At 40.6% G+C, this 18,370-nt stretch overlaps 1 protein-coding gene across 3 annotated transcripts in view; it reads right to left on the reverse strand.

Annotated features, from left to right (window-relative positions):
- Positions 1-616: 616 nt before the first annotated feature.
- The window catches only part of C9H2orf76 (chromosome 9 C2orf76 homolog), a 61,066-nt gene continuing 43,312 nt past the window's right edge, over positions 617-18,370 (reverse strand). For all 3 annotated transcript variants that reach the window (XM_046019340.1, XM_046019341.1, XM_046019339.1), the window contains exons 3-6: positions 17,246-17,296; positions 13,664-13,701; positions 9,489-9,570; positions 617-812 (exon numbers count right to left, since the gene is read on the reverse strand). In XM_046019340.1, the coding sequence (XP_045875296.1) occupies positions 736-812; positions 9,489-9,570; positions 13,664-13,701; positions 17,246-17,296 (248 nt within the window). In that variant the 3' untranslated portion in view covers positions 617-735. The remainder of the gene's footprint in view (positions 813-9,488; positions 9,571-13,663; positions 13,702-17,245; positions 17,297-18,370) is intronic.

Consider the following 18,370-nt stretch of genomic DNA (forward strand, 5'->3'; position numbering starts at 1 on the left):
ATCTCTTACATCAGAAAACCTCCCCCAAATATAAAACAATTCAATGCATGCAGGGCAGCATATCACTGTGAGCAAAAAGATAGCACTTGTGGTCATCAGAGACTCAGAATCTCTGCTAACCACGGACAGTAAGAGTGCACAGTGGCTTTAAGAGAAACTGTGAAAAAAATACAAAATGAACTGAATGACCTTAGTCTTACAATCTTTTTAAAGAACCCAACAGGTAAGCCACCCAAGAAGCCCCTAATTTCAGAAAAGTAAGTTATGACTAAAGAACCAATCATCATTCCATGATGACTTTTTAAGATTTTATGAGAGAGAGAGCGCGTGCAAGAGAGCGCGCTTGAACAGGGGCTGGGGGTGGGGCAGAGGGAGAGAGAGAAGCAGACTCCCCGCTGAGCAGGGAGCCCAACTTGGGGTTCCACCCCAGGACCCTGGGATCATGGTGAGTTGAAGGTAGACACTTAACCAACTGAGCCACCCAGGCACCCCTCCATGATAATTTTTGAATAACTATTTCTTTCATTTAAAAAAAAGTTATTCTCATAAATGTATTATTTTACAACAAGAAAGAAAGAAAAAGGGCAGACCTGCAGAAAGAGAGAACACCACAGACTTGAGCTCACATAGCAGAGCCAGAGATTAATTTTTAAGTTTATTTGTCAATTTCCAAAACTCACTAGTGGAATAAAGAGCTTAATACAGGTATGCAAAAAGAGAGCCCCCAAGAGGTTTTCACCAGGATGAAATGGGATTAGCTTTGTAGTTCTTATAATCTTCTTCACAGAAGAATGCAATTTCAGTTTCATGAGCTGAAAAAAAAAAAAAGACAATGGAAAAAAATTTTAATGTAAAACTAGATTTTAAGCAAGCATTAAAATCCATATTACTCTGATTCAGTGTTTCAGATGCCTAAAGTGAGAAAGATGAACTACTTGTTTGGTTTCACATTTCACCAAATCAACAAGAAGTATCAGCTGTCGTTGTAAGAACTTAAAATTCAAATAATTTAAAAGTAAAAAGAAAAATACAAAAAGAAATTAAAAACAAGAATGAGTACAAGACTGGTTTCCAGGAAACCATAAAATTACTCATGTCAGAGTCCTCTTAACAATCCTAGAAAATAAACGTTTATTTTTTTCCAAATGTGCTGCTCAGTTCTGAAGGAGGAGGGAAAAACGCTTTTTTTTTCTCTTTGAAATTAGCCTGTAGGTATAATAATTTAATACTTAGAGGATCAGTAGAATACTTTACAGATCACTTTACATTCTCCCTCATGACCCATCAAAATATGTGTCTGAAGAAGTTAATTTTTTGCCTGCTTATGACTAATTCATGAGGCTTCAACAATATGCAAAGTGAAAGACACAAATTGGCTTCTCCCGCAATACCTTCAAACACCTCTAATTATTCACAGGGGATACGGCACAGCTAAAGGACCCGCAAAGGAGCAGAGCAGTCACAATTCTTTCAACCTAGCAGGTCAAGGACTCCGTCTTCTAAAACAATAAGTCAGCAACATTATTAATTCAGACTGGAGACAAATCTGATGGAGAGCCTTCCAATTATTAAACATGCAGTTCTTTAAGGTGTGTGCCAACAAGTTTTTTTTTTTTTTAAATTAAACCAGAAGTTAATACAGTCTGCTTAGCTCTTACTGAAAGGGCAAAAGGGCCTGCAGACTCTCGACAGGAAAACAGACGAGATTATTTGTAATGAATACTGATCACTCAATTAACATATCCTCTAAAAACACACAAGTAAAAACTCTTCACGGCAAATAAATAGGATAATAGGGAAAGATGCCAAGGATTACCCCTGGTCTCTTAGTTTACCGAACTCATCTCATCACTAGAATTTGTCATAAAAGAATGAAATTAAGGAGCTTCGCATGACATGTCAGCTAAAAAAAAAAAAAAGGTTTTTGCTGGTTTTAAGAATATCAAACTTAGGGGCGCCTGGGTGGCTCAGTGGGTTAAGCCACTGCCTTCGGCTCAGGTCATGATCTCAGGGTCCTGGGATCGAGTCCCGCATCGGGCTCTCTGCTCTGCGGAGAGCCTGCTTCCCTCTCTCTCTCTCTGCTTGCCTCTCTATCTACTTGTGATCTCTCTCTGTCAAATAAAAAAAAAAAAAAGAATATCAAACTTAGGGGCGCCTGGGTGGTTCAGTTGGTTGTGTGTCTGCCTCTGGCTGGGGTTGTGATCCCGGGGTCATGGGATCGAGTCCTGCGTAGTGCTCCCTGCTCGGCGGGGAGCCTGCTTCTCCCTCTTCTACTCCCCCTCCTTGTGCTATCTCTCTCTCTGTCTCTCTCTGTCAAATAAATAAGTAAAATCTTAAAAAAAAAAAAAATCTCAAACTTATTGTTTCTCAATTATGAGTTACCGTGTTCATTACAGAAAATACAGAAATGCTCAAATTATAAAATAAAGTTGCCCATAGTCTCAGATCCTGATTCCAGGACCACTGCACCTTCAAGATTAAAATGAAGATTCATCTGGATGAAAATCAGATTGCAAACCTCTCAGCACAATAAGCCTGGGGGTGGGAGGGTGGCAGACAGGGCTGTGATAAGCTGAGAATCGGTGGGGAGGGGCTGGAAACAAATGAACCCTGGGCAAACAGGAAGTTCATGTACAGCTGAATTTTACACAAAGATAGTATTTTAAAGAATGGCTAAGAGGCTCCACACTTGGAATGAGTAAAATGTTGAAAGGCGGGGGCGCTGCAGGAAACTCAATATTCAGAGAGAAGATATCTTAAGATCTATTCCTTTATCTATAAAGAGCTTCTGGGTTTCCTTTTTTTTTTTTATTTTCTTTTTTTAAGTTTTTTTTTTTTTTTTTATTTGACAGAGAGAGATCACAAGTAGACAGAGAGGCAGGCAGAGAGAGAGAGAGAGGGAAGCAGGCTCCCTGCTGAGCAGAGAACCCGATGCGGGACTCGATCCCAGGACCCTGAGATCATGACCTGAGCCGAAGGCAACGGCTCAACCCACTGAGCCACCCAGGTGCCCCCTGGGTTTCCTTTTTTGAAGGGAAGCAAGCCCAAAGGTAGACCTCTATCAGTTGCAAGTGATTCTAATCATCCTCCAAATGGAGAATGAGCTAAAAGCACCCTGTTCTTCAGAATCCCAATGCGGGGTTTTATCCACGATGTGCTACTATTTCCATACAGAACTTTACACAGTGCTTTGCCCACACAGCACTTTGCTCAACACACACTAACTGTAATTACACTTTTCACTTACTGCTGTTGACATTTATCTGCACCCCTTTTGAGAAACGAACATATCGTATAGTTCCTCCGTATGGTAATAACAGGTTCAGCATAAGCTGAAGGAAAGAAACGACCGACAAAGCATTTTTGCTTTGCCACGCAGGTTTTCTTGGGTCTAATTAACTTATAGATCAATTCGTTACTTCTCAAGTATTTTTATACATCTCTCATACACGCTCAAAATGAGATCCCCTAAGTGAGAGATTTTCAGATGAATACTTTTTTCAAACACAAGAAGACAAGACTGACAAATGGGTTCCAGTCCCAACACTTTGTGAGGGCTGGTAAAATTGACACCCTTCAAAAACTGGAAAATAGCACACAGGTTCAATATGGGTTACTCTAAACATTCAAAAGTCAGACACAAAATGTATTTGAAACTCGAGTAATGTGGTCCTCGGAGAAACCGAACAGAACGCTTTTTAGAATCTGCAAAATTCGGTTGAAAATGTTTGATTTCCTGTATTTATGCCACACATTTGCTTGTCGATTGGAGTGAAAACAAATTACAGAAGATTTTCCAGAACCTCGGCATCTTCAACCTTTTGACCATTATCCCTTAAATTGTTGCTGCCCCAATTCTATTTAAAATGGCTCCGGAAGAACCCCGAGGACGTCTACTGTGTGCCAGTCCCCTAGGGCACCTGATTTTAAATTAAATGTGCTGCAGGCGCAGTGCACTCAGGTGCAGAGTGCCTCGGTGTGTGAATCCGAAATGAATGTAAAATCTAAAATCCAATAAATACACTGCCAGTTCATCCCTTTGTCTTACTAGCAAGTGAACTCGAGTGAGAACCCTCCAAATACGGTGCACCATTTTAATACTGACTTTCAAGTTTAATGCAATGAACACAAGCCAGGACCTTCAAACTCTGAAAATGAAATTAACAATTTTTTTTGAGATCTTATTTATTTGAGAGAGAGAGAGCATGAGTCGGGGCCAGAGGCAGAAGCAGACTCTCCACTGAGCAGGGAGCCCCCACGTGGGGCTTGATCCCAGGACCCTGAGATCGTGACCCGAGCCAAAGGCAGATGCTTAACTAATTGAGCCACCCCGGCGCCCCTGAAATTAATAATTTTATAATCTGTCCAAACAGGTCAGCCACATATATACACCCCTTTAACAGGAAAATAATCATGACTTTAAATAAAAGAATGTAAGAAAAACCAATTTTAAAGGTAAAAGCTTAAGAAAAATTCAAGGCAATATACTTAAGCTCCTAACTAATTTATTCCAAAAAACTCCGTGAGGACTTTCACACAGTTTCGAAGTCCCTAGCCTATTCGAGGTGGCACCAAAGTGGTATACGGCACAGCAACTGTTGTCTGAGAAGAGAGACAGAGACATGTGCACGGACTCTATGGTACAGAAAATTAATGATCAGGCAAGCTGTAATGTGACAGTAAGTACAGATTACTGGGGGGAAAAGATACAGGAAGACCGAGGTCTGGTTTCTGCAGCAACCTGAGACCCAAAGGACAAAGTTTCACCTTCTCACCTGGTCCAAGAGTATATCCTATCTTTCTAAGGTTCCCAAAATCTGAATTTATGAATCATTAAAACTGTGCTCACAACTGAGTTATATTTCTAAGTTTGCACCAAAGTTATCTCCAGCCAAAGGTTCCCAAACACAGTGCTTTATTTTGTATTTGCTTCAAGCATCTGTTTTTTAGATCAGCTGGCAGAGAGGACTTCAAGCTACAGTTCGAAGAGAATAAAAAATAAAATAAATCTGATCTTTGATGGACTGGACATAGGCCTGTGATTCCCACGGTCGTAAGGGGAGGGTAAAAAGGGAAGAACAATCCATACTCCTGTTCTGGAATCCCAAATTCCCTGCTCCCCCACATACTTTCCTGAGCACCAGACTACCACGGCTTTGATGTTTAAGGTAAGGAACAGCCCCGGTAAGATGCCATTAAGGGAGGAGAGTATGTATGCCCTAGGATATTACACTCAAAAGAGAACAGGAAAGGCACCTGGAACATTCAGGAAACACAAATGAAACACGATCCTGATAAAGAAGGGAGAGCCCAAGAATCCTGCAATATTAGCTATACATCTGAGAGAATCAAAAGGTGCTGGGCACAAAGTTAGGGTTCTGGTTGTGGGCAGACAGCATGAGTTGACACAGAAAACGAAAACCGACCACAGGGGAGCTTTGCACTGATTACGGGATCTGGTTTGACACAATCTCTTCTCTCAGATAAGCCCTTAGGGTTTGGTCCACTATATCTTGTTTTAAAATAGTTCCAGTAAAACACATCGGGCCTGAAAAGAGTTACCCTCCACCATTTTTTGCCTAAGGAAAGAGGATTCAAAAGATAATAGTAGTAGAATGTAGCTGAAGGAAAGACATAAAACAGCACCCCAAAATTACTGACATGCAAATTTACCACTTAGGGGAACAAGTCCGTAAAACTACAATCATTAATGACAAGATAAAAACGTTTGCATTTACAAATAACAATTCTAAGTAAAGCTTTCTTCTTCCTTCCAAAAAAAAAAAAAAAAACCCACATCTTTTTCCTTAGGTCTTTTAGCTCAGAGTCCACAAGCTAACGTGTGCCCTGACGTCGGGCGCAGAATATACAATTGGGATCCGCAAGGCAGTTAAAAGGCCGGGGCAGGAACTGGAGAATTTCTCTGTGAGAGAAGAGATCTTCAAACAAGTTTGTTCCCCTAATTTCCCTCCCCTCACAGTCCTTCTCTTCCTTTCATGAATTCTGCAGAAAAGTCATAATGATACATTTGTTACATTGGCGTTGTTCCCATGGCGACTGGCTGTGATGGCAGAGTGACAGCTCTAAGCAAGGTCAAGTGGGAAAAAGGGAGCATGAGAACCTGGGATTCTTCTCTTCAACCACTTAAAAACCTAACCAGACAAGGCACTGAGAGAGGGGAAATTCCCCAGAAAAATCACACACTGCAGGTGTCATTTTTACAACTCCACTCCCACTCCTAATTTCTTGTGGCTCTCCAGGGAGCACAGCTTCCTTCCCTGTGTGGAAGTGAAGCTTCGCCAGGGCACAGCATGGCGGCTCCAGGTGACACGGAGAGGAAGCCACTCCATTCGGGCCAAGAGTCACCCCAGACCAGGGCTGTGGGCTTGCCGGGGCCTGGGGCGGGGGGTGGGTGTGCAGCGTGAGGTTCTGGAATCACCCTGAAACCAGTGGGGAACTTGGGACAAGAATGTGATGCTCATCAAAGACCCACGGCCTTACAACAAGAATGACAGAAAGATGGATTTGATTCTTACCTTTACAGATCGTTCATTACACGAGTCTGAAAGTCACGACAGTTAAACCAACAACTCACAGTATCTTAATAAATTAAAAACATTTGCCAGCCTTCTCTAAAATGATTTCCAAATACGTATTTCTGAGGGTCTCCTCATGCATCGTTCCAGATGTTTTCATAAGCTTTTTTCACTCAACTCTTAACACGCTGAAACAGGTTTAATGGTTTCTGTTTTGTTTTACAGAAATCAAAACAGAAGTTCAATAATACTAAATGGCTTATGTACAGTCACAAAATAAGTAAAATACACAGCCCTCATTCAAACCAATTTTCTCCAACTGTAGTAGGAGTATATTCTTTAAAAAAAACTGGTTCCTTAATTTAGAGCACATGGGAACTATAGAAAATTTTTAAAAGAACAATTAGATAATACCAAGAAAGAAAAAAAGAAATCAATTGCTTGCAGTGCCACCAGCCACAGAAATACTGCTATAATTTCATTAGATGATCTTTTCTTCATATACACATATGGATGCATAAATATATACATTTGTGAACAATAATGGTATCACATACTATATTCTATTTCCATGCAATAAAGAAAGCTCTACATCAGTGATTCACCAATGGGGAAGGTGAGAGACCCCTGTCACCCCTTTGAAGGCACATTTCAATCTTGAGGGAGTCACGGAGCTTGAGGAAGTATACTCCTGTTGGCCTGGTAATAGATGCGACAGGAAGTTAAGAGTGAGGAAGTCTTACTGGCCAAACTGACCGACGGAAGTTAGAGGTAGTATACATTCCTGACAGTAAACCCAGAGGTATCCACTTCCCAACACTCTCTTGGATTCTTTACGTCTGTTAGTCTTCAAATGACTGCTTGTCCAAGGTCACCCAGCCAGTAAGTGGCAGAATCAGGCTGAAAACCCACGCACTCTGGCTCTCGTCTCTAATTCTTAACCACTAGCCTAGTACACTATATAAAATAGCATCTACTTTCATAGTGCATTTCTCTCTGCACTCATAAGGCTGAACTGTTTTTCATAGGTTAGCCATTTCTTTTATCAGTAGAATTTTTTTTTTACCTTTTTCCAAGCTAATTATAAGAGCTTTTTATAAATTCAGGCTAATAACTTTTTGTCATATATGAAGTATTTTTTTCATTGTTTGGTGCTTCTCCTTGAACTCTATTTACAGAATTAAATCTACCATTTCTCCCTGCTTTATGGCTCTGTCTTCAAGGTCATGCTTGAAGAGTTCTTCTCTCCAAGATTATGAAGCTACTAAGCTACATTTTATTTAAAAAAGATTTTTCTTACACTATGACATATAATCAATCAACAATTTATTTTGGAATAAAGGTCGAGATAGGATTTAAATTTTATTTTCCCGAATGCCTTGGCAATGGGCCTAACATCATTTTCTGGCTAATTCATTCCTACCCCGCTTATTTGAGAGGTCACAACTTTATCATACTGTGAGATCTTACTTTTTTTAGTTTCTTTCTGATCTTTGCCATGGAGGTTTTAATCCCTCCATCAATACCAAACCAGTCTGTTACAATAATTATAGCTTTATGTTTTAACAACAAGCGGGGCTAGCTTCTAGGTGCCCCATGCCTCAATAACACAGGTGCCATTCGCCATAATAACAGAACAGCATGTGAAGAAATAAATGGCAAAATAAAAACTGTGTTCTTAAATAAGAGCAATAGTTACCTTACATATTTATGCTATGAAAAGACACTAAATGTAGCCAGTAGTGTAGACAAACAAGGAAAGTAAGCCTAAGATTTGTAACATGCAACATGTAATATTTAGGATCCTATTTAAATTGGAAGACCTGGGGCGCTTGGGTGGCTCACTCGGTTAAGCAGCTGCCTTGGGCTGGGGTCATGATCCCAGGGCCCTGGGACCAAGTCTGCACTGGGTTCCCCACTCAGCAGGGAGCCTGCTTCTTCCTCTCCCTCTGCCTGCTGCTCCCCCTACTAATGCGTGCATGCTCTCTCTCTGTCAAATAAATAAATAAAATCTTTAAAAATAAATAAATAAGACCTGCCAAGAACTCACTTTAGGCACGTGTGTCACTCAAAACTGGATTCCTGACAGATGTCATTAAAACAACTCAACAGAACACCTGTCCAAAAAAACAAGACAAAACGAAAAAAACAGTCAGGTTTCCTAACATGGACCTCACTTAGAGTGCCCCTTAACCAGTGTGTCTGGATAATTACAAAGTAAGTGTGATTTGTGCTGTTTCCTTGGAGTCACGGACCACAGAGGTACCACGACAAAGGCATAGCACCTTCAACAGTCCCACCTCCCTGAAAGCCTCCTCCCAGCCACCAGAGTCTCCAGATGCACATACACAGAATTAGAGTGACATCTAATGGTCACAAAACACGACACACGCCATTTCTTTAAAATAGAACTACCTGCACAGCCTAGGCTGAAAAGCTAACTCGGGCCCCCTTTCAAGCGCCCACGCGAGGCTCCTGTTTGAAATCCCACAACGGGGCGGCCCCGAGCGGTCGGGAGGACTATTAGAAACCGCGCTACACCTTCTACAAACAACATCTCAGTTCGTTATTCCCTATTAGTTCTACCAGGTCCATTTCTCTCAAACCATCCATTCAAATGATGCTGATAAGAGTAAGAAGGTTATTAAGTGAGTAATAGCCTGTCAATCACTTAAAATAACCCCCCGCAGGATTCTGAGCAGACCTGCAGGAAAGAACTATTTGCATTCTGCACATTCGGAAAGCAGCTATCTCCTGCCCTCAGTCAAATGATCTGAATGTACATCATTCTCGTCCTCCTCCTCTGAATAATTATCAGCAAGTGTAAAGGGCACCCAGGGTAGCATTTACTTAGCAGCGACTTATGCAAACACAATCAGCCGGGCGTCGGGCAACCGTGGGGTGGCCGGGGACGTGAGTGTCCCTCCAGCAGCGTGTGGCATGCTTTCTCACCGATTCCCGCAGCTCGCAGCGTGCAGGCTTCTTCCAGCATGAGCGAGTCGTCGTCTTCCAGGCTCAACACAAGCTCGTTGGTCTGGGAAGAAAGAAAACCTGCATCTTATCAGTCCTTGTATGTGCTTTGTATTTGGTTCAGAAGTTTCAAAGACCCAGAATTCTTACCCTGTGTGACAGCAGTAACCAAAGTCACACACGCTTCCCATCATCGTTGGGACAGAAGCAAATGGATGTGAGCGCTGACCACGTGCACACACTCCATAAGTGCTGGGGGGACAGCGCCCTAGCACGGAGCTTTGGGGCCAGGTCTGGATGGAAATTTGGGTTCCACTGATGTCCCGCTTCAAATGAATACAAATGTTGTATTCTCAACAAACCACACAGAGTCTCCAAGACTCAGTTTCCTCCGCCATTTAAAAAAAAAAAAAAAAAAAGCGAGGGGGCGTGTAGGTGGCTTAGTCGGTTAAGCACCCAACTCTTGATTTCGGCTCAGGTCATGATCCCAGGGCTGTGTGATGGAGCCGCATGGCAGGCTCTGTGCTAGGCGTGGCGCCTGCTTAAGATTCTTTCTCTCCCTGTCCCTGTCACCCTCCTGACACCCTGCTGCTCCCTCAATCTCTCACTCTAAAAAAAGGGGGGCAGGTATGAATCTTCTCTTTTGCCCTGTGGTGAGGAGGAAATGAGATGAAGTACAGAAAACCGTAACAGAGCGTCAGTCACAGAGCAAGGCCTCTCCGTGTTAGCTGCTGCTCTGCCGTGCCTGCTGCCCTCATCGTCATCGTCGTTGTCTCTTCCTCACAATATTCCAGGAGTCAGAGAGGTTAAGACCAGACCTAGACGGGGCACCTGGGTGGCTCAGTGGGTTAAAGCCCCTGCCTTCAACTCAGGTCATGATCCCAGGGTCCTGGGATCCAGCCCATGGCGGGCTCCCTGCTCAGCAGGGAGTGGGCTTCTCCCTCTACCACTCCCTCCTCCCTCCACCCCCACTCACTCTCAAAGTGCATGATAATAAATAAATAAATAAGTGACACTTTAAAAAGAAAGGAAAGAAGGAAGGAAGGGAAGGAGGGAGGAAGGAAGGAAGGGGATAGAGAAAGAAAGAAAGCAAGCCAGCCAGCCAGCCCAGAGTACACAGAACTGAGGCCCCTGAGCTCTGACCAGCCTGACTTCGGAGAAAAGCAAGTTCACCCAGATGGCTGAAAACCCATTTATCTAAAAACCTTGTCCTACCTAGTAAACACTTGATCTCACGTCATATTAACTTAATCCCGTGTCATACTGACTGTAACCTTCCTCTATGAGGTTTGGGGTGGGAGTGGATGAGTTGGCCCTCCAATGAAATTTACAAATCCAGTTAAACACCGTAAGTATAGGAGAAGATTCTGAGTGGATATCTGCCCCTAAAAAGCACAGAGAGGTGACCACTAGTTGGACACACAGTACCACCTGTCAACAGAATGCAGCTGCTTAGCAACATCGTCTATTTCTAGAATATGGCTAAGAGGGAAAAGAAAGGCCACTCCAGCAGCTAAAATAGAAGGCCCAGAAGCCGTGCTCCGCAGTCCACAACTTCACCCACTAGAGAGCGCAGGGGCTTGACCTCTAGAGCACACAGATTAAAGGTGGGGGAGAACGTTATTTAAAAAAATCATTTTAGGGGCTCCTGGGCGGCTCAATTGGTTGAGCATCTGCCTTCGGTTCGGGTCATGATCCCAGAGTCCTGAGATTGAGTCCCACACCAGGGTCCCTGCTCAGCAGGGAGCCTGCTTCTCCCTCTCCCTCTGCCTGCTGCTCCTCCTGCTTGTACAGTCTCTGTCAAATTAATAAATAAAATCTTTCCAAAAAATCATTTTGGAATAGGTAGCACATCCTCATGACACAGAATTCTCCAAGCACATGGGGAAGAGTGAAGAGTACGTCTCCTCACAAGCCCGATCTACCAGGTGGTCTAGTTCTCTCCCAGAGAAGTTGGGCTAATTCTGGCGAATCCTTCCAGCGGCTGTCTCTGTACACTTTCATGTAGGCAGAAATGTGCAGGCAAACTTCTTCAAACACATAGCAGCCTACTGTATGCTATATTCTAACTCCTGACTTTTTCCTCTTAAAATATAGCTTAAAATCTCATAAAATCAGTACACGAGTTGCCTCAGTTTACCAAGGCTGTGGGTTGTTCCACTGAAGGGATACACACACACACACATACGCACACTCTGTCCCCACGGATGGACGTTCAGGTTGTTTCCGTTTCTTGCTACCATAAAAAACCCAGCAACAAACATGCTCATAACCTGTGTCATTCTGCCTATGGACGAGTTTTCTACATAAGTTCTAGAAGCGGAATCGTTAGGTCAGAGAGCACGTGCAACTGTATTCTGGCGGATATCACTAAACAATGCTCCCGAGTAGTCGTGTACCACTTTACAGGAACGCTACTGATCGCTGAGAGTACCTGTTTCCCACAGCGTCACTGACACCATGTCTTATCAAAACCGTCTGATCCCTGCCAACCTAACAGAAGGAGATTAAGTGTGGTCTTAATCTGCATTCATTTTTGAGTCAAGTTGTAAATATTTTGTTTTTTAATGGACTTGAAGGATCATTTTTTAAGTGGAATTATAAAATAGCATCATATACTAAGAAAATTAGGTCTTTTCTGTAATGTAAGTTAGAAAATTTCCCCCGTTTTCATTCATTCCTCAATTTTCCTTAGTGTTTTTTTTTTCTAGTAAAAGTTGCTGAATGGTTGAATAAATAAGTAAAATTATCAATTTTTTAGTTTCTGGGTTTTCTACCATACTTCGGAAGACCTTCACTCTAAGATTACTTTTAAAATTCTACCTTCTCTTCAAATGTTTTTGTCAATTTCATTTTTTTTTTAAGCTTTTAATTATGGAGAATTTAAAACATACAGAACAGCACCATGAACCCTCCACACACCCATCATTCGGCTTGAACAAACGATCTACCCATGTTCAATCAGTTTCATCTCCGTCCTCACCTATGGGCTTCATTTTCACATTTACATCATTAATCCATGGCTATTTATTTTGGCATAAAGAAAAGAATGTGGATTCAGCTCACTGTTTTCTGGATGTCTCACAACTGTCCCACTAATACTTACTGAATCCTCATGTTTTCTCCATAGCTTTAAAATGTTATACTTATTATACACTAAATTCTGATATATATTTGGGTCAATTTCTGGAGTTTTAATTCTGTGCCATTGACCTAAGAGTTCATATAGTAGCACCACACGTTTTCATTTACTAGAGTTTAATGATATGGCTAATATATGTCAGGGCTAGTCACTCTCCTTTCTCTTCCTTTTCCTAACTATTCTTATTTATTTTTTGCATATTAGGGTTATAATCAGCTTCTTTCATTTATATATATGGGGTGGCATTAAATTCATAAACTAAGAAAAAATGGACACCCTAATGCTGGCGCATCTTTTCATCCAAATATCCTAAGCATTTCCATTTAAGTCTTATGTTGGCTCCCTTTTGGCACATCTACTGTCTTGTGAAATTGAGGTAGAATCTCACATAAATAAAATGCACAGGTCCTAAGGGGAGTTCAGTTCAATGAGTCTGGACAACTGAATGACCCTCACTAGCATTTCGAAGACTCCACACTGAGCAGAGAGCCCGAAGCGGGGCTTGATCCCAGTACCCTGAGATCATGACCTGAGCCAAAGACAGATGCTTAACCGACTGAGCCACCCAGGTACCCCAAGTAGTATTTATTTTTGAATTCACCTAATTTCCTTGTCTTCCCTCGTCTTAGATACCCACCATAAACTCAATCAGCCTTCAAATAACTGTACACCAGAGATTACGAAGAAAATGCCATGAGGGTATGGCTGTCGCCTGTGAATTAGTAACTTCAAAAAACATTTTTGCACATATATTTTTACAGTAATATTACATATTTTTGCTTGATATAGAAAATGCATGCTTTTAAAAAAATGAACACTTTTTTAAAGGATCTACTACTAATAGGGGCTTGGTGGGTTTTTTCCCCTTAATGGCTGTAGGAAGGGTACTCATGAAATAAAAAATGCTATTGTAATGGGAAATATTTTAGAAGTACTTGTGTTCATTCATTTATTCACTAAGACAGACAACAGTGATTATTCGCTATGTGCCAGATACTGTACATATGAAACATACCTTTGCTTTATGTGCCTGATGAACAATCTTTAACTTATCTGAAAGAAAAAAAGAAGTTTTTGTAAAAGATTATTTTAAAACTTTATTTGAATTATCTGAAACGGGAGGTCACAGTAAGAAACTTCAAGTCCTTGCCTTATGATCCATTCACTTAAAAATCTAGTGTACAGTAAATAAAAAAATTACTTTTATATATCATCACCTTAAAGGTCACTGCTGTATAAAGATATCTCAAAGTCTTGGTCTTTGACACACAAAACTGGGTGCCATAACCTGCAGTGAACTTGGCACATCTTCCCTTAGAATAGAAGACAGGTGGACATTACTTGATCCTGCTGATTGGAGTCACAGAAGGCTATAGTTAGCAAATAACGTAAAACATGTCAGGCGTTAAAATGAGCAGTTCAAAAAGCCTAGTGATCTCTCAGAATACATGCAGTGACAGGAGGTCAAACGACCATCCTGACAAGTTGTTACCACGCTCCGAGCTCAGGCTCACTGGTAATGTGAGCACGGCGGTTAAAGCCAAAAGAGTATCAGTATTTGCCTCCTGGTTTTCACGTGCTGCACAGACTCACACCACCTAATCTGCTTTATTCCATCCTCCTTCACTCCTTAATCTGTTCGTCTTGATGTCAGGCTACGCTGTGCTTTTCCAGTAAGTCATTTCTCCACATTGGGTGCAGTCCGACTGCAGCAGTGAGCTCTTAATTACAGCAGGGGCTCAGCACTCGACGGGTTTCAAGTCAGAAAGTTTCCAATTCTTCACTCAGTGTTGTTTAACTATTAATTAACATATTATGATATGTATTATTATATCTGGATAAACTCCTAACCTTAAATTAACGTTCCTATCAACCAGGCCGTTCGATTCAATAAAGAATTCCAATAGTAAAATGAAATGAAAGGATCTATTTTAAAACCGGGCCTTGATTTAACTCTGTTCTAATACTACAAAAGAATAGGGTAGCTATTGAGTTAAGAACTGGCACTCTGAATTACCCGTTATTTTAAACACAAGGTCAGCCTAATTCTAGGACTGCAACTATATACTCTTAAGAACTAAAAATAAACCTAATTTAGGTGAAAAAATGCATCCTAGGGATGTAAATATACCACAATTGCTAAAAATAAGCTCAGAATGTACACAAGAAAATAAACAAATTGGCTTTGGATTATCTATTATTCTGAGTTATTTATTATCTTTTTCTCATTATAGATAGATACTGGTTTATACAAAAGACAAGTTAGAAAAGCCAGTAACAGTTTTTTTTAAGTAAAAGGATCCTGCTTAAAGTCTGTTACAACTAACAAGCAAAACTGTGGTTTGACCTTACCAATTATCAGTCATGTTCTACATATTTTGCTAATGAGCCTTTATAGAAATATCCTTGCTCTGATGGGTCCTGCAAACCCACAATAAAAAGGATATATATATATATATATATATATATATATATATATATATAATTTTTTAGCAGCAGCAGAAATGATTTGAACAGAAATTTTCAGATTTTTCCCTCCAACAGTAACCAGCCACACTTGGTAAGAGGGTCAGGGAAACAAGCTAGCAAAAAATATTGTACTAATAATGTTCTTTTCCTTGTTGAATAAGCTCTTTCACAGGAATGTAACCTCATAAAAATAAAAAGAATAGGGTTGCCTGGGTGGCTCAGTCGGTTAAACGTCTGCCTTCGGCTCAGGTCATGATTCCAGGTTCTTGGGATCGAGTCCCACACTGGGCTCCCTGCTCAACGGGAAGCCTGCCTCTCCCGCTGCCTGCTGTTCTCCCTGCTTGTGCTCTCTGCCTTTCTCAAATGAATAAATGAAATCGTTAAAAATAAATAAACAAATAATAAAAAGAATATATTTGTGGGGTATTTGACGTGTTCACACAAGCGTGCTTTAGTCTCACCGGCCTTATGAAACAAACAGGATCAGCAGCCCACACTGCACATCCACCAGTATTTACTGCGCACACACACAGTGTCTAGGTGATAAGGATTTAAAAATAAGACCACATCCACTGTGCTTCAGAACATAGTCTGGTCAGGATAAATCCATCATAGAGGTAGATGCCAATTAAACGGGAGGAAGGGCCCTGAGAGATCTCGGACTCTCTGTGGCCTGGCCAGCGAGCCAGCCCTTTGCCCAAGGGCACGGAGACCTCAGCTAGCAAAGCTGAAATCTGATGCCGCAGCCTTTCCACTCCGCAGCACCCAGTGTATTCTATTCCCACAGAGCAGGTAGCAATACCGGAGGACGAGGACAGGTCAGAAACGAACATCTGGCCTTCCCTCTTGAACACAAAGCGGCAGATTTTTCCAGAGCCGAACCTAGACTGAGTCACTGAAAGTCTATCAAAACCCCAGTGGTTCTCCAATTTCTCATCTCCCAGATAAATGTGTTCATTTCTCTTGCCAATTCACCTGCACAGTATACAGATCCTAGGACAAAACAGTGTTAATTCGGTGGGGAAAATGTAAGAGGTACACTATCTACCACTGTGATCATTAACAGTCAGATATTCCAACGCGTTCAGTACCTAAAACTTATCTTCCAAAATGACTTACAGGAACACAAGTTAGAATGTGTGTGCATACACACGCACGTGCACGCACACACACACACCGTGACGAAAAGGAAATGGCATCTGTAGGTTGATTCAAGTTCAACGTTTTATTGCAAGTCATTATACTCTGAAAGCCACGCAAGCCAAAATTGAGAAGATTCATATTTACTTAATCATGCTTTTTATTCCTTTCTCTTATTCAATATTTAGTATGTAAATTCTTTAAGCCCAATAAATCAAAGTACTTTCCACTCAGCGCCTTCAGCTTCTGCTTGACTACCCCTTATGACCTCACAATTAGTCTCTGGATATTAAAATGCATACACACGGTGAAGATTGTGATTTCAAAGTATTTTAGGTCATAAGTTGCTCTACCAAATGGGAACAGAATTAAAAGCCACTCCAAAAAATGATCTAAGGTAATAAAAAATTTATACTTCAAAAAATGTCTGTCCCAATTAACAGAAATATTTATTAGATGCATCATAATTTTCAAGTGAGGTCTCAAACTCAAAGTTTGGTGAGTGTCACTAAGCTGAAGGTTAATAACTGTACCATCTATTACACCAAGTAATGAAACCCAACTTCCTGCCTCATTACTGCATTGTTTAATCTACCACTGCAACATACAAAACTACTAAATACTATGTTCAAGTTACTGGCATTTAAAATGTTTAATCTCTTCTTTTAAGTCCTAGTCTGAAATCATTTTTCTTTCCTGGTTACCTGACAAAGAAATTCATTTTAGACATTATTTCCCAAACATGTTATTTGTTCTTCACAAATAGGCCACTTTTGTACACTATTACAATTTACTTCAATGATACACCAGGATTCCTCTATTTTTTTTTAATTTTTATTTTTTCCTCTACTTCTAAGTAAATTTCCATATTGGTTTTTATTTACGGATAATAAACTCATTTTTGAAAACCAAATTCAAACTGCCATCAACACAAAACTAACAAAATAATATTAATATACATGTTTAAAGAATAAGAAAAATTAGTTACCATATTTGTAATTTCTGAATGGTGGAGGCAGGCTGGTCCTTAAAGGAATATCTATAAGAGAAATATGATTTTTATTATATTCAAATAGACACTTGTAGCATATGCATCGTCTTTTACTACATTCTCCTAGATCTCCAGACTAAGCTACTTTGAGAAATCTGATAGAATACAAAATGAAACTAACATGCTATCAAAATCCAAAGGTCATCTAAAACAATGGGACCACTAAGGAAATGCTGAGCTGTTATTAGCTGAACTAAGAATTCAGTAACACTATTAAATGAACTGTCATTTTATTAAATATAATAGCATCTATGTACATTTGAAATATACAGCATTCATGTGTGAGATATTATTTTCTATATAGCTGATATTCCTTTAACATATGAACCTGAGAACTCGTTCAGGCCAGTAGTGGAAATCAATGATCTAGATGAGTGTTATTACTCTTAGCAAAACTCACCCAACCTACAATATAACTAACTTAGCAAAGAAAACAAAACAAAAACAAATTAAATATTGTTTTTCAAACAGAATTTCAAATGTCTGAGAGGGCATGCACATCAGAGGGCAATTTGATATGTATCAAAATTACGTATGCATAGACCTAGCAATTCCACTTCAAGACTCGATCACAGACATACATTCTCACACGTGTGTGTGTAATATGACATACAAACAAACTGTAGCACTGTTTACAGTAGCAAATGCTCAGAAAAATCCAAATGTCCTCCAGTGGGCGGACTTATTAAATAAATAATATGCCTCAAAAATGAAACATATTTTTCAACCGGAAAAAAAAAAAAAGAGGCAGTAGAAGTGCTCTACTAACATCTTCAAGATATGTTAAAGGTAAAGGGAAGCATAAGGCAGACCATTATTTTTAAAGCCAGCCATCTTTCAAGTAAGACGGGGGAAAAGAATGTATGTTTGCATTTGCTTATATGTTCATGAAGTGGGGGACAGCACAGTGCACTGGTGGGAGAACACAAGAGAGTCAGAGAGCCCGGATCCACCCGCCAGACACTTGGACTCTGGCTTAGGCTTGCCACAGTGCAGAAGCTTCATTTTCTCCTTTTTGTGTCTCACTTATGAATTCTGGGCTGAGGAAGTGTTAATTAAACA

Source organism: Meles meles, chromosome 9, assembly GCF_922984935.1.
Source record: "Meles meles chromosome 9, mMelMel3.1 paternal haplotype, whole genome shotgun sequence".
Lineage (NCBI taxonomy): Eukaryota > Metazoa > Chordata > Mammalia > Carnivora > Mustelidae > Meles > Meles meles.